At 41.6% G+C, this 25,412-nt stretch overlaps 2 protein-coding genes across 7 annotated transcripts in view; both read right to left on the reverse strand.

Annotated features, from left to right (window-relative positions):
* Positions 1 to 409: 409 nt before the first annotated feature.
* Positions 410 to 13,308, reverse strand: tpd52l1 (tpd52 like 1). Of its 3 annotated transcripts, XM_061812250.1 has the most exons (8): positions 13,151 to 13,308; positions 7,868 to 7,983; positions 7,645 to 7,793; positions 6,242 to 6,343; positions 5,521 to 5,535; positions 4,306 to 4,344; positions 2,500 to 2,560; positions 410 to 1,643 (listed from the first exon to the last, which is right to left on the reverse strand). In XM_061812250.1, exons 1-8 carry the CDS (start codon positions 13,167 to 13,169, stop codon positions 1,524 to 1,526), a joined length of 621 nt encoding a protein of 206 aa, XP_061668234.1. In that variant the 5' UTR covers positions 13,170 to 13,308; the 3' UTR covers positions 410 to 1,523. The 3 variants fall into 3 exon arrangements, with proteins under 3 accessions (XP_061668234.1, XP_061668235.1, XP_061668237.1); XM_061812251.1 differs by lacking the exon at positions 5,521 to 5,535; XM_061812253.1 differs by lacking the exons at positions 4,306 to 4,344; positions 5,521 to 5,535.
* A 518-nt stretch (positions 13,309 to 13,826) lies between these two features.
* The window catches only part of usta (uronyl 2-sulfotransferase a), a 47,517-nt gene continuing 35,931 nt past the window's right edge, over positions 13,827 to 25,412 (reverse strand). For all 4 annotated transcript variants that reach the window (XM_061812694.1, XM_061812693.1, XM_061812695.1 and 1 more), the window contains 3 exons: positions 19,370 to 19,467; positions 19,110 to 19,267; positions 13,827 to 18,574 (listed from right to left, as the gene is read on the reverse strand). In XM_061812694.1, the coding sequence (XP_061668678.1) occupies positions 18,282 to 18,574; positions 19,110 to 19,267; positions 19,370 to 19,467 (549 nt within the window). In that variant the 3' untranslated portion in view covers positions 13,827 to 18,281. The remainder of the gene's footprint in view (positions 18,575 to 19,109; positions 19,268 to 19,369; positions 19,468 to 25,412) is intronic.

Consider the following 25,412-nt stretch of genomic DNA (forward strand, 5'->3'; position numbering starts at 1 on the left):
AATTATTTTTCCTAAATAAAACAAGTTGTCCCAACCGGTGTTCCCGCTAATTTTTTTTAATGCCCCTGAGCGATCATTTTGACCAGTTGTGAGCAACATCAGACGTGTGGCCGGGTCAGGGTCATCCATTGAAGTTACACGGCTTCATTAAAAGATCCGGACTACGTCATTTATTTTCCCCGTCAGAACACTTTTAAGAACAATTTTGTGTGCTTTTGTAAACTTACAATGTCTTTAAAAAATAAATAAAAAAAATGGAAGCAGGCTTTCCCATTTATAGTTCCTAGTTAGCAATTTTTGTGTAGTTAAAAGAACATGTCTGACTTATTTTTTAAATTCACGTTTTTTCCTGGTGTAAAACTGAATTATTGGTTGCACAATATTATTAATTTTAATACTTTATGTAAAAAAAAAAAAAAAGATGGCAGCAGGCTTTTCCATTTATAGTTAGCTTGGTTTAGTTGCAATTTTTGTGTAGTTAAAAGAACATATGTTTGACTTTAATTTTTTTTTTTTTTAGATTCACATCTGTTTTTTTTTCCTGGTGTAAAACTGAATTATTGCTTGCACAATATCTTTTGCAGCGCATGCCGACACTTGAATGATGCTTTCAAACAGTTTTATGGTAAAAGTTGTTTTCCTTACTGTTAAAGCTTGGAGGAAACAGCGGTCGCAAACAATAAGTACATAAAATTATTAATCCTTATTGTCATATTCTTTTAAATACCTGGAGAATAAATTCTACTTTTCTATCACTTTAGCATGGGAATGAAGTGTTGTCCCAGAATAATTTGCACAGCCCTTTCCCTTTTAGCGTTATTTAATTAGTCTGACGGTTTGATTCGATTCTGTCATCAGCGCGGTCATGAGAGAAATCCTTATGAAACTTTTAAATGTCATTACGGCAGCAGAAAAAGCTCAAAATTAACTTCACATGGGCCCTTCGTGAACACTGAAAACAAAATCCAATCTTTTTTTTGAGTGTGCGCGTTGAGATGTTTTACTGAAGAGTATGTGAGCCATACTTAAAAAAAAAAAAAAAAAAAATGACAAGTTGTAATCTTATGCAAACAGTGTTATATTTGAGAAAAAAAAAAAAAAAAGCGGAATATTTTCAAGACTGAAGTCGTAATATTACAAGAATAAAATTGTACATTGAAGAGAAAAGAAAAAGTTCGTTTTGGATGAAATTGAGTATTTGAGAAAAGTGTATATATACACACACACACACACACAATGCCTTCTTGAAAGAGCTATTTGAAAATATGTATTTATAATCGGTCTTGAACGCCTATCTTCAATCTCGGAGAAATTCCTATAATTTTGAAAATTGGATTTTTTTGTGAAATCCAGATTTTTGGGTGAAATTGCAAAAGTGCTTTCATTTAGGAAATATACATTTGTTTTTCCTCAGATGTGTACAACTTAAATATACGATACTTATAACAAGCCGAAAGGGAAAAATGGATATATAAACTTGTTTATATAAAATGACCCAAAGATGAATACTGTTAAGTTCGGTACTACGGCTTCTCAGGGGGGTCTGTCAAGTTGTTAGTGGGCGTGTCCTGTGAGCTGGCCTTGGCCGTGGAGGAGAGGACGTCCTCGAAGCTTCCTCCTGCTCCCGGACCTCCGACCTTAGTCTAGGAAATGCAAAAGGGAAGCGATACAATGTACAACTGTGTTTTAACTCCGGGAGGATGAAATCTGTTATTTAAAAAAATACTTTATATGTTATAGGTGGTGAGTTTATTTCTACGCTAATTTCCGGTAGCCCATCTACAGTACTTTGTTAGCACTGAGCTAACAGACTGTCCTCAGACAGAATGATAAGGTTCAGTTCAATATTTAGCTGTTTAAATACGTTTATTCTCGTATTTTTCGGAGTTTCACAGTGAACTTCGACTGGGAGTGACAGCTTAAAGCACAGGTGTCAAACTCTGGGCTCGGGGGCCAGATCTGGCCCACCACATGATTTTACGTGGCCTGCGAAGCCAAATCGAGAGTGTCAATTTCCACGATTTTTGCAAAAATCTGTAGCAAAATTTAAAACGGTCACATATAGATATTAGAAGCATTTTTGTGTTACCAAACGTGAATAGTTGAAAGACACATTACAATTATTACTATGATTACATATTTTTGTTCCACAGTCATAACGGCCCTCTGAGGGAAACGAGCACGACAATGTGGCCCACGAGAAAAATGAGTTTGACACCCCTGGCTTAAAGCAAGCACGCTGTGCCTCTTTTAGGAAACTGAACAAGAGTCTTCTTTTGGTTTCCTCAAAGTGTTGTTATACGATAGTTATCAATTTCTTTGTAATGATTGATAACACGAATATTGGAATACTTAAAAAAGTGTAATGTAGTTTTAAATGGCTTTTAATAGGTTTAAATGTATTTGAAGCTTGCAGGAGGTGTAAAAGAACCTTTTGGTTCAATGAAGTGAATTTTAATGATTGTTTTTCATATTGTAGAGTTGTGCATTTGTACAGACCTTGATGCTGGTCACTGTATTCTCAACTTTCTCCTCAAAAGACCTGAAGCTGGGAGAATTTCTGGAAAAGAAAAAAAAAAAAAAAAAAAAAAAAAAATCACATCTCAGTTCGTTTCAACCAAAAAAAAAAAAAATTTTAATCCGTTACCTAAACTAGGACCATTATTGTCATGTACTGTGCGTACAATACTACAATAGGTAGTAGTAATTAAAACAGAATTTCTGTCGCGGGACTGTTTACCAACTTTAGTAGACTTTTAGTAGACAATACTGGTGGACCAGACACGACGCGTCTTCTGTTGTTGCACTTTTTTTTTGTTTTTTTTTAATAGAAACCCAATGCATTAATCACATAAACTTCAAATTTATTCTCTTCAATATCTGTAATTCATGTGTTGAAAAAGCCACTATACTTACATTTTTTAAGTAATCTGTTGGTTTTATCCTCATCCCTCACCACACTGTTCTCTATTCAATTACTTTTTCATGTAATTATTATTTATATAAAATTATTTGCCACTAAAATATCTGTCGCGTCCATGCTACACTGCATCAATGTTGTTGCCCTGGAGCCTCTGATTACCTACAAGAGGCCCACATGGGAGTGGATCATGATTCCCACTCCCAATGTAAAAAAAAAAAAAAATAAAATATGCACAATTACCGAAATAAGGAAACAAAACAAGCTTATTAACAAAAGGCATAATAGTCATTTAGTTTAGCTTGATGCCGAGAGAAAATCTTCAAATATCGATTTGATGAGATAATTTCACCACAGTTTCCACTCCCGTCCATTCTCGGAAACGGGTTTCACAATTCCCCCTACTGGTGACCTTTGCTCCTGCGCCCACCCAATCCCGTGATTGGGAATCACGAAAAATGTCCGTCGGTAGTCTACAACAGTGGTTCTCAACCTTTTTTAGACCATGTACCACCTCAAAAATATTGGCTTCTCCAAACGACAAACATTAAAACACAGTTGCATAAATGCATTACTATGGCAAAAAAAAAAAAAAAAAATTCAAACAATCTGAAATTACAGTCAATGCCCATCCTGCTTATCCTCACGAGTGCTGCAAGCGCCCTTGCACCTCTCTTAGTTGACAGTGGGTGAGAAGTGAGGTACACCTTCAGCTGGTCGCCAGCCAATCGCACGTACGGACAAACGACCATTCACGCCTCCGGGCAATTAGAATGCACGCGCAAGGAAAACATCCAAACTCCACACAGTCGAGGAAAAATTTGAACCTGGGTTCTCAGAACTGTGGGGAAGAAGTGCTGACCAGTCATCCAGCATATAAAAAAAACAATTTTACATGATCTTAACTGAAGCAAAACTGTCTTGCAATAAATAAAATTAGCATCTCCTGTTGCTCACCAAGGACCCAGATCGCCTTCTTTTAGTGGTATACCGTAATTCCCGCCCTACAGAGCGCAACTTGTTATAAACCTCGGTACACAGAAAGAGTTTAACGCTATTAGCACCACGCTAGCGTCAAAACTCTCTGTGTACTGAGGCTTATAACCAAGTGCACTAACGCTAGTGCCGCACTAACGCTAACCCTAGTGCCGCATCACCTCATAAACCGCAGGGTTGAACGCGTGTGAAAAAAGTCGCAGCTTGTAGGCTGGAAATTACGGTAACATTGGTAGACTAGCCAGGACACCTCTCGTATCATTAGCACTAGCATCAATGCCAAAACTAGAGATCAGAGTTATACGTGGTGCTTGGACAAAAAAGTCTTATTAGCGTTTTCAGTTTCTGACAAATCGTAACACATGCGTGTACAACATTCTCACAATTACCTCATGGCAGGCATGCTCATAGAGTGGGAGATGGAGTAGCTGTCCACGGAGAGAGGAGTTACTGGTTAGCGAAGAGCACGTCAGAGTTAGCACATATACTGACACATTGACGGGTCTAAAGGAAAAATATAGAGAGGACTGTACATATACATGCACAAAATTAGGATGTTCATACTAACAGTGTGAGTTGGCACCGCTAGTCAGGGAAGATGCCGTTCTGACAGTGGCAGGCCGAAACGGATTGTGAGCGTCTTTTGGGAACAGATGGTAGAATCCGCTCTCAGAAAGTTTCAACTCCCACCTCCAAAAGAATTTCACTCGTGTTCCAGGGGAAGTGAGGGACATTGAGTTCGAGTGGACCATCTTCTGTGCCTCCATTGCGGAGGCAGCCGACGAGAGCTGTGGCCGTAAGGTGGTCGCTGCGGCGATCCCCAAACACGTTGGTGGGATGCCGTCAAGCTGAAGGAGTCCTATCAGACCTTTATGGCCTCTTGGAGCAAGCAAAAACTCGGACATGGGAAGAGTTTGGTGAGGCCACGGGGAAAGACTTTCAGACTGCTTTGAAGAAATTCTAGTCCACCATTCGGCGTCTCAGGAGGGGGAAGCAGTGCACCATCAACACTGTGTATAGCGAGGATTTGGTGCTGCTGACCTCGACTCGGGACGCTGTAAATCGGTAGGGCGAATACTTCGGAGACCTCAATTCCACAGATGTGCGTTCCCATGAGGAAGCAGAGTTTGGGTTCTCAGAAGCAGGTTCTCCTATTTCTGGGGTTTAGCTCACCGAGGTGGTTACAAAGCTCCAGGAGTGGATGGGATTCGCCTGGAGTTCCTAAAGGTTCTGGATGTTGTGGTGGTTGAAACGCCCCTGACACAAGGCATTGACCCTATCTGATGAGCTGTTCCGGGCACATCCCACCGGGAGGAGACCCTGGGGACCACCCAGGACACGTTAGAGAGACTATGACTCTCGGCTGGCCTGGGAAAACCTCAGGAAATCCCCCCAGAAGAGCTGGATGAAGTGGCTGGGTAAAGGGAGTCCCCCCCGTGACTCGACCATGGATGGATACCAACAGTGTGGTGTGTGTGTGGTTCCTCGACTTTCCAGCATTTTTTAAATAAAGAAAACTTGCATGGTACTGTATAAAATATCATAAAAGGGAATGGAAAGAAATGAACTTATGATAGTGACTGCTGTTGTTGGAATGTTCTTACCCTATAGAGCCAGACCTTGGGAGCATGTGGGAGGAGGCAAAAGATGACCGTTTCAATTAACAACAACTAAACTACATATGGTGTAAATAAATGAACATCAAAGGTTGTCAATCATTAAATTAGCTAAATCTGAAATGAGGAAAAATACACAAAGTCAGATGAAAACACATCTGACCGTAAGCCGAGCACAGCAAGAAGACGGCGCACAAGCAAACACACACATGATTCAATTGTAATTATAGTTAATTTGTCGGGAACAATTGATTACATCTTGCGTTTTGGGTCAGTTAATGGTGATTAAATATTACATGTCCTTAAATCCTAAACACGTGTAAGGCAAAAACACTTCACACCAAATACATGCCTTCTATTCACACGCACGCACGCAAACACATACCTCCGAGGGAAAAGTAACTGTAGACCAGCCTCGCTATACGAATGACATTAATACATTGTTTCTTTTATTATAGATGCGTCTCATCACTTAAAAAAAAGAAGGAGAAGATGTCACCCGAGTTTATCACCAACGCTCCCCACTGTTTGTCAGCCATTTTTCGAGTTAACGCAAAACTTCAAATATCTCGACAGAGACGGTAGAAATCGGGAATGAGAGGAAGCTGGAGATAAATATACGGATGGATGATATTTGTAGACTGACAGAGAAATAGCAGGATAGAAATAGAGCCGATGGGTAGAGAGGTGATCGAGTGTTGCGGCGCACCTCATGTCTCCAAACTTCCTGCTGAGGACGCTGCCGAGCGTGCTGAAGGCCGCCGTGGTCTTCTGTCCGGCCGAGCTCAGAGTCTCCGACGTTCTCTTGTACCTGGAAAGCGCAAGAGGAGAGTCCTCATATTTCACATATTCACACATCAGCATATGCAGATTTGTATTTCCCTTTGTTTTTGGGGAGGAAAAAAAAAAAAAAGCCAATTTTTAAAAATAGAATGGAAATGATTAACAGAGGCATACCGTTTTTTTTTAAGAGACCCTTTGTATCGTTTTTGTGACATCTAGCACTAGTGTTCCCCGATCACTCTGCTTCATTATTGATGAGTGTGTATGTGTGTGCTCTGCAGCTTTAAATGCATTTCCTGCTTGACAAGCCTCTCTTGTCCACAGATTCAATTGGATTTACTGGACTTCTGTAACACTGTAATTGTATTATGTTTTCCAGGTGGGCCATAGCCTTTAGCTCTCTATTATCTAAACTGCTCTCATACACAGACAGTAAAAATCCCAATGAATGTCTTGTGTGCCCCGCCCCCACAGAAAAAAAAAAAGGTGGGGGACCTGTGTTGAAAACAAAAACACGGGCAGGTCAGTGTTTGACTCCAGCATGATACAAACACGTCGCGGAGGAAGTCGCAACACTGCGAGTAGCCTCCGCTACGCTAAAGCTCCGCCCCCACTCATCATGGTAACCAAAGTCTTTCAACGATATCTCACTTGAAAATTTATTGTGACATCATAAAATCTATGCGCATTTACAAGTACTCACAAAAAGTTTGTGGCTGTGAATTTTGCCGCTTAGCTTTTTGTGAGAGCAGATCAGTGTTTGGTGTTTTGACTTCCAGTCAGCTTTAGAATAGATTTTAAAGTTATGCTAGTGGTCTATAAATCACTAAATGATTTAGGTCGCGAATACATGAAAGAAATGCTTCCGGAATACAAATCCAGTAGAGCTCCGAGATCGACTGACTCAGGTCAAATTCGTGGAGCGTAGAGTCCAAAGCAAACATGGTGAAGCAGCATTTAGCTATTATGCTGCACACAAATGGAATAAATTGCCAATAGAGGTGAGGTCAGCCTCAAGTGTGCATTTTTTTTTTTTTTTTTTTTTTTAATTCAGGTTAGAAACTCTTTTTCTCATGTTTTTTAGAACATATAATTTTTTTGATCATATTATTTGCGCTGTATGTGGTTTATTGTCTTTTAAAAAATATTTTGTCTGTCATTTTTACTGTTTTTATGTCGTTTTAAATGTTTCTGTTTTCAAATGCCTTTAATCATATAAAGCACATTGAGTTACCTCCTATATGAAGTGTGGTATACAAATAAATTTGCCCCCCCCCCAAAATGTATTTCCCCCAACTTTTTGTGAGGAGCGCATCTGTGGGAGCTTACGCGGTGGAGCTCTGCATGTCGAGCCAGCCTCGATTTAAATTGCTGCGGAGCTCGCCGAGAGGAGTGATGCCGAGTTTGTGCTTCAGCTCGGTGTGTTGCTTCTCTTTAGACGCCAACACCTGCCTCAAGGTGCTGATCTCTTCCTCCAGCTGAAAAAAAAAAAAAAAAAAACATGAATATTATGATCCAAACAAACATTGCCACGCTATTTGTGTGTCAGTACTTTGGCTAATTCCAGTTGGATCTCCTCTCTTTCCTCCTCAGTCATGTTGGAGTCGCCAAGGTTGACCTCTGACGTTGAGTGCTTCTCCGGTTCCCTCAGAGGCTCAGTCTCAAAACCTGACGCGCGCGCACACAGCACATATGCGTGAATTTGCAATTGAACCTACCGATTCACTTGATTTAAAAAAAAAAAAAAAAATTCAGTAAATTGAGTTCAGGAAAGCATTAAACACCGATGTCACGGTACCACTGCATCACAAAAACGAACAGACATACAAACATTTATGTCCCCTCAAGAATAAAAGTGATGTCATTGATGACAATACGTTCTGCACATCATCCCGGCGATGCAGTCAATTATCTCCATTTTCCTGAGCCGCTTATCCTCACAAGCGTCGCAGGAGTGCCGGAGCCTATCCCAGCCGTCAACGGGCAGGAGGCGTGGTATACCCTGAACTGGTTTTTGGGATGTGGGAGGAAAGTGGAGTGCCAGTAGAAAACCCACACAGGCACGGGGAGAACATGAAAACTCCACACAGGCGGAGCCCGGATTTGAAAACCGGTCCTCAGAACTGTGAGGCCAAGGCTCTACATCTGCCCCACCAAATCCCAATAAGGGGTGGAAAAATAATATGTACACCACAATGTGAGTAAACTGCATCTTATTGTAGTTTTAATAGTGGGAAACTTGTTTTTTTTTTTTTTTAAATACTTCCTCCCACACTGCCTGTCATGTTAATAAAGGTCTTATGATGGTGACCGTTGTGACCTGGGAACAGATGATTTCAATTTCCATGACTATTTCTTATGGTTCTTCATCATGCGATCTTGTGGAACATTCTGGCGTCGTGTTTACATGCCTTCGGCCGTTTTCTAAATTGCTCCTGGGAAGGAGTGTTACGTAACGTGCGGCGGCAGCCTGCTGTGCTTTAATCCAGATTAACAGACATGGATTATGTGGTTGACACACACAAAATTGAACATTTATTTGTGACACACATCTACTACACGCGCACACACACACGCAGGTATAACGACAGCACGCACAACAAATGTACCTGAAAGGTATTCTCCATCTTAATGCAGCACAGGGTAGGGGATTAAAATTAGTGCCACATATGAATACTCACACATGCACAAACACACGACAGCGCACAAACCGCTAGTGTGAATTGAACACAGAAGAAAAAGGCCTCGCACAATAAACAAAAGCAGGACAACAATGGAGGACTGCCAAGCCAGCACTGCATTGTCTCCCATCCACCATTTGGGTCTCTAATCTTCCACTCTGTGGACCGCTTGAACTTTTTCCATCCATTCATTTCCCATGCCATGCGTCCTCTTTTAGGCTCGCAGCTTTGATTTCAGCTGACTTTGGGTGAGAGGCGATACCAAATCACATAGAAACAAAACAACCACTCAAATTTATTCACAATAAAACGCTTCAATGACCTGAACAGGGATGTTTTGGAACGTGGAAAGAAGTGTCAGCTTCTGTATACTATTTAAATTTCCAGTGTCCCTTATGCAATTTTTTCCCCACTGCAATGAACGGAAACACCAGCAGTTTCGGACGAAATAAAAATAGCACCGCCTTGTATATATATATATATATCACAATGTGTTTTCCTGCGGCGCAAAAACATCACTTTCTTGAGAGGTTTAATTGCCGAGAGTTGAATTGTTTGCAGTTTTGCCGAAGCCCCGTGTCGAAACGCCTCCTTCCGCATTTGTGCTGCAGGAAAGCAGAGTTTTTGTGATGACAGAAGCACAAATGTCAGACGCGTGACAATGCGCTGCGACCACCTCCAGGAAATTAAAGCTCTTTAGCGCAAAACGTGCAAGCGCAGCAATTCCCGACAAGACCACTGAAAAGTAGCATTAAAGTTAAGTCTGTGTTTTGCAAAAGATAAAACAAGAATACAAACATAAATCACTGCCTTAATAAAGTGCGCTGTTGAAGATACTGCAGTACCATAAGACTCTCGTTTCCATGGGAGGCTCATTCATACTACAGCACCCCTGCAATAGACGAAATCTGTGAAGTACTGCCCTCATTTTGGGGGAAGAATACTGTATTTACACATATTGTAAAGCAGACTATCTCCACCATACTGCTATTAACTGCTACCATACTCTTGTAAATATTTTCTGTATCTCTTGAACACCTTTTAAACTTGTAAATATACAGTAATGATGGAACCTAACTTTGTCCAAAAGGTAGACTACACCCTCAAGTGCTCTCCAGTTAGTCGCAGGGCACATAGACACCATTCACTCAATGCTAAGAAGAATTTAATTCACTGCAAAAACAAATAATAATAACAATAGTAATAGAGCACACAATCATTCTGTGAGAGGAATGTGGAAAAATAAAAACATTTGCAGTGCATAAATCCAAAATTTAATTGCAATGCAGTGAGAGAACACTATTGTATATGCATGTGAGGTTCAGGTATTATTTCTGTCCACTTGGGGTCACCAATGACACATTCTTCGTTATAATAACTACGCCTATGAATATGTGTAGAACACTGTTTGTTCGATATTTCCCAGCTACAGTGTTAGCCATGGTCGTGTTCAATGACTGTCAATCGAGGCTTCTGGCGGGTCTGCTAAGACTATTTCATTTAATAAAATGATTGAAAGCGCTCTACCAGTGCCTCCGTTCTTATGCTATCTGAACTACTATTTCGACACATTTTAAATAGCGATGAGTGACTACATTCAATGAGCTAACGATGCTTACTGGAGACGTGAAGTTGAGTAACTGCTCCGTACGAAAAGGAAAAACACCCGTGATGCACCGAAGCCCCAATAAGTGAACCACGATAGAGCGAGGGAAGATAGTATTCAGGGAGGGCCGAGCAAGGCTAGAGTAGGGAAGGCCTGCTCACTTGTGTGCAAGCGTGGAGGTGCGAGTTGTGGACTACAGCAGCTCCACGAGTGTTCTCATTTCGTGTGTTTGACTACTTTACACATTGCTGTCAATATTTGAACACGCATGGGCGGCTGTGACCACATGAGGGCGTTGCAGTACCCTAATTGCTCCATTTTGTTTCCCCAGTTCGCTCGAGCCGCAGCATTTTCGAAGCCATTTTGTAACTCCCATTTTGGGTCGCAGCACATTTCTGCGTAGGCGTCATTTAATTTAAAAAGGCCACGTGGGGAGACTTTGTAGCAACACTTCGATACATGTACAGTGAACTCATTTGTCTCGGGCATTTCTCCCCGCTTTTCTTTTTTTGTGCGTGGCCTTGAATACCTCGGTGATCACAAGACTCCCATCTGGGTCATGTGGTTAAGCTAAATCAGAGGCCTGGGGAGAGTTCTATGGCCGCCAGAGCGCAAGACCAAAGTGTGCACACCTTCACCCAAAAGAAAATTCATGTTGGACGTGCGGAAAGTTAGAAAACGGCAGCGCTCCACTTTGTTGACGGACTTTGCCACCAAAACAGGGAGTCGCTTATAACTGGAATGCAATTAACTTAACTGGATCAACAAACGGCGCCTTGTGTCTAACTCGCTTGAACTCACCACAGACGGCGAGAAGTAGTAAAACGGCACAATGGCGATAAAAGGTTGTCCAATTGCTCTCAAATTATTTATTTAATCCAAATGTGTAGTGACAGGCAGAACAATGGAATGCTTTTCCACTCGGCAGCATAACAAACCCGTCTGTCCGCTTTTTGTAACCTCAGGGCATACAGATACAAAAACCTCACCAAATGTTTGTGCACTCATAATTTTGGAATGTATTCACAAAATGGATTTAGCGTGAAATCAGGGCCGCTTTGGTTGCACCCCAAAGCCATTTTGTTCATTCCATTATCAGGCATCAAGTATAGGGGTACCTCTACTTACAAACATCTTGTGTGACGAAAATTTCAGGTTACAAAATGGCTATTTGTAAAAATATTGTCTGTTTCTACAGAGCAAAATTCAGGGTATGAAAGGCAAAAATCAGGAGTCGCTATTCGGACCCCCACAAATTCCACCGAACGTAAACATCGTGTATCTTTGTTTGAAAGTGCCGCGATGGAGCTGCTCTCCCATTGGCTAAGAGGGACCTCAATCTTTACCCATGATGCTCTTTGTTTCCTTTCACCCCTCAAGCGTCACCGAATCACATGCTCGCGCTTTCACAGGCTTTGTCTCGCACCAGCACATTTGTAAAGAACAACTTTTTCCTGGAGGTTTTGGTTTGTCTTTATTTATCTATCTTCATCATGGGCCCGAGGAAACTTTAGTGGAATTAAGTTGTGTGCTTGCATTCGTATTTTTGTTTTCTCTCAGCGGTCAAACGTTTGCCTCCTCCTCTGTTTCCTCCCCCGCCCCCATGCCTTTTACTAGTCACCCAACACCAAAAGGTAAATAAAAATTTCTATTATTCTTTACATTATGAACTCTGGATGCATATTTTTGGATGGGCTTGGTACGGATTAGGCTATTTACATGTAAAAAGTGCTTCTACTTACAAAAAAAGAACATCCGGAACAAATTAATTTCATAAGTAGAGGTACCACTGTACAAGAGTATTAAGTTTTATTGCATGTCACTGTAGGAAGCTGTCATATATAGACAACGATATTTTCATTAAATTGTATTAATTTTCATATCAATTAAGTGAAATTAGATAATTTCGCAAACCTGACTTGATGATCTGGACCCTTTATGTTGCACTGCCTGTCTCAATATGTTGATAGCATCCATACATAAATAAAAGACAAATTATTTGTAGTAAATGCACGATAACGTTAGGACCAACTATATGAAATTTTATTTTCCCCCCAGGACACCCCTTGCTCTAGATCTGGAAACACTTGCTGTTTTTAATGTGGGAATAAAAGCCACTCATCAATCACATGGGTGGAAAAACATTGTGGACGAATTTCGACCCATGTTACGTTTTAGAATGAGAAGAAAACCTCGATGTAAACAGACTTGGTTCGAAAACGGAAAAACAAAAAACAACAATCGAACCGTGACACGAGATCCTCAATAATGCTGACGTCACTTCAATTTCACCTGTATTCGGTTTAACAAGACATTCGGTACATATTGAATGATGCCAGAAAGCGACCGAATTTGACGTTTGGTCACTTTTAAACAGAAAACAGTTGTCAGTACACGACTGCTACCTTTCGCGTTGTACTCGTGGACAGCGTGGCGCGTTCATGCTCCTTTCGAAGTACTGTCCAGTACCTGCTGCTAGCGTGAGCGAGGGTCGTCTCGCCATTCAAGTAAGCCATTAAACTGCGTAAATGAATCGACATTGACTGACCTTGTTGCGGTGTCTCCATCGTTAACCTCCACTTTGGACCCAGCCAGACTCGTCACGGTGTAGGGAGAAGATTTGCACCGACGTCCGGCCCAGTTTGCGAATGTGGCCGCCGTCGAGCCGTCTTCTTCGGCTTGGCGATTTATCGCAGGAAAGGGCAGCCCAGGGGGGCGGGATGTAGCTATGCGCCAGCCAATCAGCGATTGCCCCGGTCGACAATACATCCGGGTTACTTCCGGGTATGCGTGATGACTACTACTTATTATTATTATTATTTTCTCTCCACCAACTCCCTTTTTTCACTAAAAAAAATTTTAGCTCTTTATATTATCCCCTATATTCAAGCCCCGTGTTAATGTTCAAACTGTATAATGGCTTACAATAAAGTGGCTTGCAATGGACATCTCCGGTTTTAGTGTTATGCTGCCCCCTGCTGTCATCACGACGGTAGCAAAGATTTTTTAAAACAAAAACTGCATTACAAATATAATTTCAATAGTAGCATAACCACTACATTACGTCTTTTTTTCCCTCTTTCTTTGCCATAATTAATTTGTGTAGACATTCATGCACAACGATACCGTTAAAAAGCGAAACATTTCAACAGATTTATTTTGTAAATAGAAATTACAAGTTCAAAAACCCTATTAGGAGTCAATTTTTAATTTTATTTCGTCAGTTAATTGCCCATAATTTCCCTTCGATTCCCCTGGCAATCACAGCAAGTTCCATTTTAAGCCGACGCTCACAAATGTACGTGCTGACATCTCAAACGAGACAAAACAAAAAGCCAAAGAACAAGCACACAAGCCCTTTTATTCTGAGGAAGTTTATTTTGGAAGAGTGTAAAATGTAGCTTTCTTTTTTTTTCAACTCATCCAAAGGCTTCCCATGGAACACCCGGATTATTATTATTATTATTTTTTTAATAGCCTGCCAAGTTGGAAATGATACAATTATTATTACAACAGTTTTGTCTTTCCTTCCTGAGAAATTGATGCAGAATGCACAGAAATGAATAGGGGGGGGCGGGGGGGGGGGACGGAATAATAAATTAAGAGGAAGTTGAACACAAAGCAGGACGACATTCGGGGAGGACCGAGCAAGCTTATCATTCATCGTATCGTGTATGCGACATAATTCGTTGTTTAGCTGCTGGCGGAAGTACCAGAGACATAACGCTGAGAAAAATTACAGTTTTATCCCCCGCCATCGTTTATAACTAAGCAATATATTTTCATGTTTGTTTGTTGTTTTTTTTTTTTTTACAGTATACAGGCACTGCCCTACTTAGGAACTTTTCGGATATACAGTACGAACACTTCTGCGGAAGTGAAAAAAAATTTTTTTTTCAACACTCCCTGACGCCCAAATTTAGAGTTGCGTGCCTTCGTTGTAGTACCACAGGTCTACTGGAAGAGATGCAGCGGAATTAACAGCGAGAAGAAGATGCAGGGAAGGTCCCCAACTAAGCTCCAGTAATAAATATATTTCAAAAGCAGAGAGACTATTATACCTCCGAGTATTGCTATACGCTCTGTTCGTAAGTTGTTTTAACGTTTATAAATAAAATGTACGCACCATTTATGCTAAAGCCTGAAGGCCCGTCTATGGCTTTTCCCATTTTAGGTTAGCATTCAGCTAAAGAACTTTTGTAAAATGAAATATGGTTCAGTTGCAAATTGCGGCGTTCAAATATGTAATGTGAGTGCAGTTTTACAGTCAACTTGGACTGGGAGTGACAGACCAACAATGAAACAGCTTGAAGCAAGCACGCATTGCCTCTTTTTTGGAAAAACTGCAAGGGAGTTGTTGTTTGGATTCTGAAAGGGACGTTATGCAATAGAATCCCATTTCTCGACAGGAAAGTGTACTTCAAAAAGTGAGATTTAATACTGTCGGTGTGTGTGGGAGGAGCAAAATTATATATGCATATATATACATATATATATATATATATATATATAGATAAATATATCATGTTTTGCGGTCTCTATATTTTGGATTTTGGTGTGGGTCCAAAACGTACAGCATTACTGCAGTTTTAAAACTGTATCACTGGAAAATAAAGACGCTAAAGAAAATTAGTAGAGCACAATATTAATCTTAATTTTTCTTTGGCAAATGGGACAATACTTCATAAATGGCTTGAAAGGGTTTTGAATGCCGACATAAATGTTCAAAATTTTGGGTTCCATTTGTGGGCAGCAAGAAAAATGTGAGTCTTGAGACCTCTTGATGGAAAAAAAAAAAAAAAAAAAACTAAATATATTTTAAATATTAACCCAGTAAAAAAAAATACTTTTTTCCTTGCAATGTCATGACTTTATTTTAAATGTAAAACAGCAATTTTCCGAGTTATAATATTCCAGCTTTGAGAATTGTTACGTACTATTCTTTTTTCACTTCATTTGCATAATAATTGGACTATAAATCGAAAATGAAGATATTTGGGATTTTTGAAAAATGTTTTTGCTTGTAATTCATAATTTTTTTAATGCCTATAAAATTAGGAGTTTCAAACAAACGTGTAGTTTTGTTTGCAGCAGGAAACTAAGTATCAAGATGGCTTTTTTGTTTGTTTGTTTTTGTGGTGTAAATACAATGTTTTGAAACCTCACATGGAACAATAATATGTATTTTTTTCCCTCCAGCAAATATCTCTGGCCAACTTCAAGTCCCAACAAAGTGAAAGCAAACCATAAATCTCTGCTAAAGTACTCTGGTCAAACGCAGTCATACTTGCACACCTTGCGGGAATTCTCTGAATTCATAACGAGTGCATACGGTTTCACCCTCATTTGTACATTTCATAACAAGAATAATCTCTTTCAACAAAAACGCACCAATCACTCGGAGTCACGTTTCCACTAAGCGGCACGGTCCGGTTCCGCTGGAATGAGTTTGGGACGGATTAGCTTGATTTGCACGCGTCGCCGTTACGGCGCTGGCCCTAATTAGCGGGGTGCACGCGTACCGATTATCGGGCCCAACTTGAGCATTCGCCCTTCTCTTTCGATTATTATCAGCAAAGGCCAGCTAGTCAGACGAGATTATTGGAGCGATTATCCTGTGGTGTGGTGTGTGATTTTTCTCCACGATCTGCGTGAAAACTGAAAGAGGCTGACTTTAGAAAATATTAAAACTGTTTAAAATATTTGAATGCAAATTCGGAAATGAGGTTCACAACTGGGAAACATTCATGGATTTTTCCTCTCTTCCGATCATAGTTAGCAACAAAGTCTCTGGATGATTATCTTTTGTGATTATCCAGTGGTGTGGGGTGTGATAAGAGATTTTTCCTCCCTCATCTGCTCGAAAAATTTTGGCGTTCAACAATCATAAATGTTAAGTGTAATACATACTAAAAACAGGCTTCATGCTTACCAATAATCGGGCTTAACTTGGGTGTTTTTCTTTTCTTCCGATCAAAGTTAGCAAAGCCCCGAATGTAGGATGTCTCTGAAAAATTACCCTGAGTGATTATCCTGTGGTGTGGGGTGTGATAAATGTTTCCTCCCCAATTTGCTTAAAGAAATTGTGGCGTTTGACAATCATAAATGTTAAAAGTGTTTAACACATACGATTATGAATCCTAAAAACAGGCTTCGTGCATACAATAATCGGAGTAAATTTGAGTGTTTTTCTTCCCTTCTGCTCAAAATCAGCACAGCCCTGATAGTTGGATGTCATTGAAAAATTATCTTGAGTGATTATCCAGTGGTGTGTGGTGCGATAAAAGAAAATTTTCCTCCCTCATCTGCTCAAAAAATTGCGCCGTTCGACAATCAAAAATATTAAAATTGTTTAACACATACAATTATGAATCCTAAAAACAGGCTTCATGCATACCAATAATCGGGCCTAATTTGGGTGTTTTTCTTTTCTTCCGATCAAAATCAGCAAAGCCCTGAGTGTCGGATGTCGTGATTCTTTTATCGTGATTATCCTGTGGTGTGGGGCGCGTTAACTGATTTTTTTTTTCTTCCCGATCTGCTCGAAAAACATCGGCGGCTGACAATCATACGTAAATATTAAAACTGATCAATATTCACCAACACAGGCTTTCCACATACTGACAACTCCAATCAAAGACAGCAAACGGCCCGATTCGCAGGTGTTTCCGAAAGATTATCCTTGGATATTAATATCTGATGTAGGGCGTCATGTTAAAAAGCGCTACGTGTACGGCCCGATTTAACGACATCAATAACACGGCAACTTGGTGTTGTTTCATTTTAAAGAGCCAACCGTTGCGCATTTCGCTCGGCGATGGAGGTGACGTAGCAACGACAGTTGGAAAAAGCGGACCCTGCAAAAACGGGCCCAACCGTGCCGCTCAGTAGAAACCCGCTGATACGTATATCGCTTCCTGTCTCGGAGACCGATATACGTGCCGTATACTACTGACAAAAAAAAGTTCAGAATATTTGGCTGAAACTTGAGGATGAAGCCGAAATGTACCAAATATGTAGAGGTTAATTTAATTTGCCCGCGACACTTTTTAAACGCACGGTGCGACTTTGGATTACTTTCTTGTCCAACAAAGAGCTGAATGGTAAAATTCTGAACACGCACCCGTGAAGGTTTTGAACATTTTAGCTCCATCCTGGAGTTTTATCTAAAAGCCCAACTTTTTTTTTTTTTTTTGTTTTAGTGAGAAGTATATAATTTTTGGCACTCTTCCATTCATTGATGTTTGGCTTCTCAGCTTTTTCATAATGTATACATAAACATCACCTCTTACCATATTGTACCTTCCCATGTTTTGGGGGCCACCTTGTGCACCCCCCCCCCCCCAATCTCCCGTGCTTCATCTCTCCTGGAGAATCGAGCGACAGCCGTTTCCGTTTTAAGAACAAAGCACACAAAAAAAAAAAAAAATGGAAAGCTTTGCTTCACGCAGAAGCGAGTTAAGCGTTATTTCCCGTGACCCTCGTTCAACTTTTTAAATAATCTCGACCTTTCCGGTCCGAGCCGTCCGCCGTGCTGAGCCCCGTCCGCAAAGTCCGGAACGGAAACGCGCCTCGGCTTCCGGAAGGGCGCGAACCGTCGTCGCCCCTCGGGACGCCAGTCTCCGAGGACGGAGGGGGCGCCGGTGTCCGCCGCTTACATAAAAACAAACAGACGCTTGTTATTGGTGGATAAGCCAGTTGTTAGCGTCCTCCAGGTCGGCGTCCAGCTCCTCGTCCTCGTCCAGAGGCTTGGGGGTCCGTAGGTCCAGGTCCCGGAGGAAGTCGGGCGTGTAGGCGGGCGGCCGGGCGTCCGACTTGAGGCCGATTTTCTTTTTCGTCAGGTGGAACTGGTCCCGCACAAAGTTGTAGAACTCGTACTCGTAGCGCATGCGGTGGTAGAGCACCTGCAGCGCCTCCAGGGTGGGCTTGTGTTTGCGGACCGTGCCCGTCATGTTGCCCATCTTCCGGTGGTCTACGTGCAAAGACACTTCACTATTTAAGAACTCCGACGAGGACATTTTGACACATCAATCCATCCATTTTCTTTTGCCGCTTATCCTCACGAGGGTCGTGGGGAGCGCCGGAGCCTATCCCGGCTGTCAACGGGCAGGAGGCGGGGTACACCCCGAACCGGTCGCCAGCCGATCGTGGGGCACATAGAGAGAAACAGTCGCACTCACAATCACACCTATGGGCAATTTAGAGTGTCCAATGAATGTTGCATGTTTTTGGGATGTGGGAGGAAACCGGAATACCCGGAGAAAACCCCACGTAGGCACGGGGAGAACATGCAAACTCCACAAAGGCGGGGCCGGGATTGAACCAGGGTCCTCAGAACCACTGCCGCCGCTTTTTGACACATTTTCTCTAAAATCACTGACAAGACTCATTCATAATTTGATGTAAAAATGAAATGTATAAACATGTAAGGAGGAATTTTATGATAGGGAGTAAAAGGAACGTTTAAAATGGAAGACTTCAAGGTAGCGGAGAGGACGTCAGCCTACCGGGACTTTTGTAGATGTCGAGCACGCCGGTAAAATAGTGCGGCAGGAGCCTCTCCAACAGGAGCAGCACATCTTCCAGTTCCTCCAAAACGCCCACCAGCAGGTAGTTCTCCAGTACATTCTGTTTGGCCCGATCCAGAGCCCACGGGCCGGGCTCCCTGGTAGACAGAACAGGGGGAAAAAAAATAACTAAAAATCCAAAACAAGACCGAGAAGATGTGCCGGACCGGATGGGATGCAAGTCTCGAGACGGCAGATACCTGCATTTGGGGTGCTGCCCGCAAAAGTATGGGATGATGTAGAAGACTCTGGGGTTGGAACATTCCGGGTAATTCTCCAGAATGCACACGTTTATGTCCTGGAAAATACAATTAAAAAAAAAAAAAATATATATATATATATCTGTGAAGGGGCGGCACGGTGGATCAGCTGCTAGCAGTTCTGAGGTCCCGGGTTCAATCCCGGTCCCCGACTGTGTGGAGTTTGCATGTTCTCCCCGTGTCTGCGTGGGTCTTCTCCGGGTATTCCGGTTTCCTCCCACAACCCAAAAACATGCAACATTAATTGGACACTCCAAATTGCCCATAGGTGTGATCGTGACTGTTTGTCTCTATGTGCCCTGCGATTGGCTGGCAACCAGTTCAGGGTGTATCCCCGCCTCCCGCCCATTGACAGCTGGTATAGGCTCCGGCGCTCCCCGCGACCCTCGTGAGGATAAGCACCAAAGAAAAGGGATGGATGGATCTATGAAGGGTTGCCTGTTGTCACTGCCTGATGAAAACCTCGCGAGATGATCAATGTCCTTAGATAAGGGGAAATATCCATCCATCCATTGTCCAAGCCACTTATCCTCACAAGGGGTCACAGGAGAGCCGGAACCTAACCCAGGCAGCTTCGGGCGAAAGGTGGACTACACCCTGAACTGGTCGCCAGTCAGTCACAGGGCCGATATCAACGCCATCACTGAGTGGGAATCGAACCCCACGCTGCCCGCACCAAAGTCAGGCGCGTGTTCCACTACACCATCATAATTTCCGAGAAATAGCAACATGCTGTAATTCTTGACTCTTTGCATATTTGAATGAAAATATGTATCTGAGACCTGGAAACATTTAAAGTGGGGGGTGGGGGTGCATCATCCAGCTCCTTCCGGCAAACAAAACTGTACTGTACTGACTCTTTCCGCCCACTAGAGGGAGCTGCGCAACAATGTCTGCTTTCAGAGGCTAACCATGAAAATGTTTTTATCCCATCTGCACTCCAGTCCCGAGATGGAGCTAAGTAGGACCACATAATCATTTAAATTATATACACGTGTACCTGGTGCCCGCTAGCACGCCTGTTGCGCTGGAGAGTCAACGTGAAAAGTGGAAAATTAAAAATAAATTGAAAGGTGCGACAAATAGGATTTATGCCCCAATATGCGTGGGGTGAGGGGGGGGGGGTGGCTGCATGAAATGGAACCATCCGTCAATGCCAAGGCCGAGGCCCACATAGTCCATCACCCAGATCAGCGGCGGGCAGACGGGCCTGAGACCGACGCAAGGCTAAATATTTGGCACGGTGGCATATTTTTTTTTTTTTTTTTGGGTGGTATTTCCAATCTAGGACAACGTCGAGGAAAGAGTGTAGTTATGGCACGGATTAAACTCAGAAGTCGAGGCAGAACTGCACATTTCCATTAATTATTTTGTGATGTTATGCTTCTTTCCCCAAAACATCACTTTTTAAGAAGACGGGTTGTTCCCATGATTTCCCGTGTAAAAATGGTATCTGTATTTTATTATCATTTTGCGCACACATTTTTTTGAGTTATCCTGCCAACATTCTCCTTGTAATGGGTTGTTTCTTTTATTGCAGTTCAGAAGCCTTTATTAAAAGGATATAAGAAGTCTCCACCACCCTTTTCAAATTCACCTTGAGCTACGACTTTTTGCCAAATTATATTTTCCCATTGAAATGAATGTAAATGCCATTAATCCGTTCCAGCCTTCCCTTCCCTAACTCTACTTCGATGAGGAAAAATAGCAGTCCAACGTATTGTAATTAAAGAAAAACTACAGCAATGACATTAGATGGAACTTAAAAAAAAACATTTTTTTTGTCACACTGCATCCATTGAATGGGCATTGTGCTGCTCCTCCTCTTGTGCCCCTGTGACGGTCTCAACGCTCCCCCGTGCTGAAAAGTCTCCTTGTGATGAATGCGCATGCGTTACTAACAGGGGAAATCTGGCTTACTGGGAAATGTCCCGGTCTCATAGTTCCCCTTCTTCTTTTGGAGGGAGCTAACATAGGTTATAACTAATCTTAAAACAAAAATTGATGAAAAATATATACACATAGACGTACGTTCGCTGTGTTGGTCTTTCTGTGACGTCCATAGCGGACATGAACACTCGGCAACAAGCCGTTGAATGGCACACGTCGAAGCATGGATGGGGATGTTTCAGAATGGACGGACGTTTACAAAATACACGAGCATGCGCGTTAATATACGCGCATGCGCATTACTCAAAAAGAGACTTTGCAACACCGGGAGCACTCATACCGTCACACCCCCTTGGGGACTGTATAGGTATCATCTCAACTCCTCTCAAGCTCACCAGTATAGCACTAATATATTTCTCTCTCCACAGAGGATAAAGAATATAATGTAAGTGAGTTTGTGTTTAAACTGTTGCTTTCACATAAGCACCAATTGTTCAACGTAGCTGCTATGCAGGGGGGAAAAAAAAAGTCGGTCTCCTTTATATACCGCCGGGCACGTAAATCGTGCACGTCCACACAAGCATAACACAACGCTCTTCTGAGAAAGTCATTAGTATTTAGGGGAGCGGGCCAGCGCGCACACCCAGGTTCATTGTCACTATTGTCCGAGTGGATTAGGCCCGTTGAAAAGTCTTTCAAAGCGGAGCAAAACGGGAGGTAATCTGTCAAACAGCCTCCCGGCGCACTCCGCGGAGCGCATGCGAGTGTGCGAAGGGAGCAGCGGTGTAAATAGCTCTTACTGGCTCGGATAATTCGGAAGGACAATTCCTTTTGGGCTTCGGCAGCGCATTCAGACGGCAAAGGGGATAGTGGCAGCCAAAATGGCAGAAATATAAATGTGGGCTCATACTATGTTTGACCTGAAGCAAAAATGTGCGATTGATAGGGGGAAAAAAAAATGGGTCTCATTAAATTATTTGTCTGAGAGAGAGATTATATTCTACACTTCTGTTTCGATGATCAAGCAAGTAATATTGCATAAAAGAATACACTTTCAATATTTTTTTTGAACATCTGTAAGACTACAGCTGTTAGGAGTAATTTTATTAATTATGTGTTGTTTTTTTTCCACTTTTTTTCATCATTTTCGTAATACTAATTCAAAAACTTTATTCTCTTACATCACGTTATTTATTTATTTATTATTAGATATTATTATTATTATATTATTTATTTATTATATCATGTTTTTCAGTAATCGTACAACTTTCTTTACACCTTACAAAAATGTTTTTAGTACCCCCGCTCACATTTTAACAAGCATAATTTGCTTAATATTACAACTTGTAGAAATATAGTGGGAGTACAGTCTTACCATTTATATTTTTTCTTGTAATATTACTACTTTATTCTTTTTTTCCATATTATTGCAACCTTTGCCACAAAAAGCACAGCCTTCTAAATGTAATTTGTACTTTTTATTTTCTTTTAAAGAAATATTACATGTGTAATCTGGCTTCAACACAGTTTCGTGTATATTTTATGCTTCCCATTCGATTTTTTTAATGATCTGATACTTTCCAATGTCTTTAAAGTAAATTTTAATACGTCTAAGTGTGTTTCGACAATGGCACTCAGTCCATTGCAGACCTCGAGGCAAAACAAACCCCATTTGGACGAGCACCAAATTTACGGATTGGGCCCGCGGACAAAAGCTAACCGATTCACATTCCGGTTTTACTGTAGCCAAACACCAATGTCACCGAAATCCCCTTTTGGAGTTGGACCCAGTCACAAACAAAAATCTTTGTTTGTTCCACGCTTATGTGGCAGGTCCGACCGGGGCGTGTGCACACTATGCATCCAGATCTTGCGCGCATGCGATTGCAGCGAGCACCGAGGGAAAAATCCACGCCGACCGCAGGAATGTCTCGGGAACACGTGCGCTGGGTTCCCCTTTCAGTTCTGCCGGGCCAGCTGACAAGCGCCTTTCAGCTACACCTCTCGTGTGCTGCATTCAAGGACGCTTCATGTGCTGGGTTATTTTGGATTGTGACATTGATAGAAAAAATGCATAATGGGCCTCTTACGACGCAGATGTCAAACTCAAGGCCCCAGGGCCAGATGTGGCCCACAAAAGCAAATCATGTGTGTCAGCAACTTCCGTGACGCTAGCAAAATTTCAAATCATCATGTGCAATAAATAATAATGTTGAAATATTGCAAGCATTTTTCTTACAACAACCCATTCATCAATTTATGGTGGCTGTATGTCATAATATGATGAGACGATTAAACATTTACACTATTGTGTTTCAGTTGTAACAGCCCTCATTCATAATTACAATTTGGCCTATAATAAAATTTAATTTTAATCAATATTCACACAGAGACCCCTGAAATACGTTCACACACTACTGAAATGCGCATTTCTGCATACGCAAGCATTCCAGTATGATATGTACGAACATTTCATTGTAATGTCTGAGCATATTTGAGTATATTAATTATATTAGTGCATTTCACTGAGAAGTGTTTCAGTTCTATGTGCAAGAAGTGATGTGGAATTATGTCCTTCACAGCGTTCTCCTTGCATTATTTATAATAATAAAAGGTCAAAAGTTAGCCTTTACCGTGAGAAACATTCATAGTTAAAAGGATTATATGGTGTTATAATCTATGTGACACTTGTCATCCACTGGTAAACTGTTTTGGAACAACAGGATACCCCCCCCCCCCTAAAATGTAACAAGGGGCCCCCCGCTGGTCTGCATACTTTTAATAACTCGGCTCATATGGTCTGAAACTCTGGGGAGGAAAGCAGCACAAAGCGCAATTACAGCCAGTCAGACTCAAGCACAATGACATTGCGTCATCTTGAGCTTCTTGCAGTATTTTTCATCCATTCATGAGAGGCTGTACCGCAAAACAGACTTGCCGCAAGTACAGTTTGATATCTGACTTTCGGAAAACAAATACAGTGATGCCTCAGTTTTTGACCACAATCCGTTCCAGAAAATGGTTCGAGACAGGATTTGTTCGAAAACTGAATCGATGTTTTCCATTACAATGAATGGAAAAAGAAATAATCCGTTCCAAGCCTAAGAAAATTTTGCTTTTTAAAGTTTTTTTTTTTTTTTTTTAGCTTTTCCTGATACTACACTGCATAGTAGAAATACATGTATCGTTTAAATACTTTATATAATAAAATCGTTTTAGATTATTTTTGCTAAAAATATATGCTTTAGTAATCGAGTACACTAGGCTGGGAGTGCATTGCCGTATCTGTAGCGACTTGGCCCCTAGCCTTGTAAACTTTTTTTTATTGTAAACGTTCAGAATAGCTTTAAACAAGCAACTTGGCTTCTTTGAAGCCATGACTGGGAGTTCATACGGTAGTAAAAACGACAGTCACTACCGGGACACGTCTGTGTACAGAGGCTGCGTTATACAGAATAACAAAAGTGGGCTGGTTGCGCCGCGCGCGGTATGTCATTTCCGTTTTTCTTTCTGGAGGCGCTGGAATTGACAATAACAAAACGCGTTGTGGGTGGGTCAACTGCTTGCGCCGCACGCGATGATATTTCCGGGTTTCTTCGGGGGGCGTTCGAAATGACAATAACAAAGCGCGTCGTGGGTCAGCTGGTCTGGCCGTGCGCAATATGTTATTTCCGGGTTTTGTCGGGGGCATCCGAGTACCGATTTTCATTTGAAAACAAAAGCACAAAAGTCCCGAAATGTTTGTTCGAAAACGGGGACGTTCAACAACCGAGGCTTTACTGTATAGGCGTATATCAGCATATTTAAAAGTGGGATGTCTGCACTGGTGTGGGAGTGTTTGCAGCCAACGTGAATCGTGTCCAATCAAAGCAGGTGCTCCCATTCCCTTTAAATGCAACACAATCGCCTTGCCTGGAAAATGATCAGTGCGTGACTGACTAATTTACAGAACGAGCTACTTAAACGCTGATACTCTGTGTAACTTAAAATACGTCAACTTTAGTGAAAAATAGGATGACGAAGAAATGTACAGTATAATGTACAGGATTACTACATTTTTAACTAAATAATATTTGAGTGTCCACTGATAATC

This window comes from Syngnathoides biaculeatus, chromosome 23 (genome assembly GCF_019802595.1).
Source record: "Syngnathoides biaculeatus isolate LvHL_M chromosome 23, ASM1980259v1, whole genome shotgun sequence".
In the NCBI taxonomy this organism is placed as follows: domain Eukaryota; kingdom Metazoa; phylum Chordata; class Actinopteri; order Syngnathiformes; family Syngnathidae; genus Syngnathoides; species Syngnathoides biaculeatus.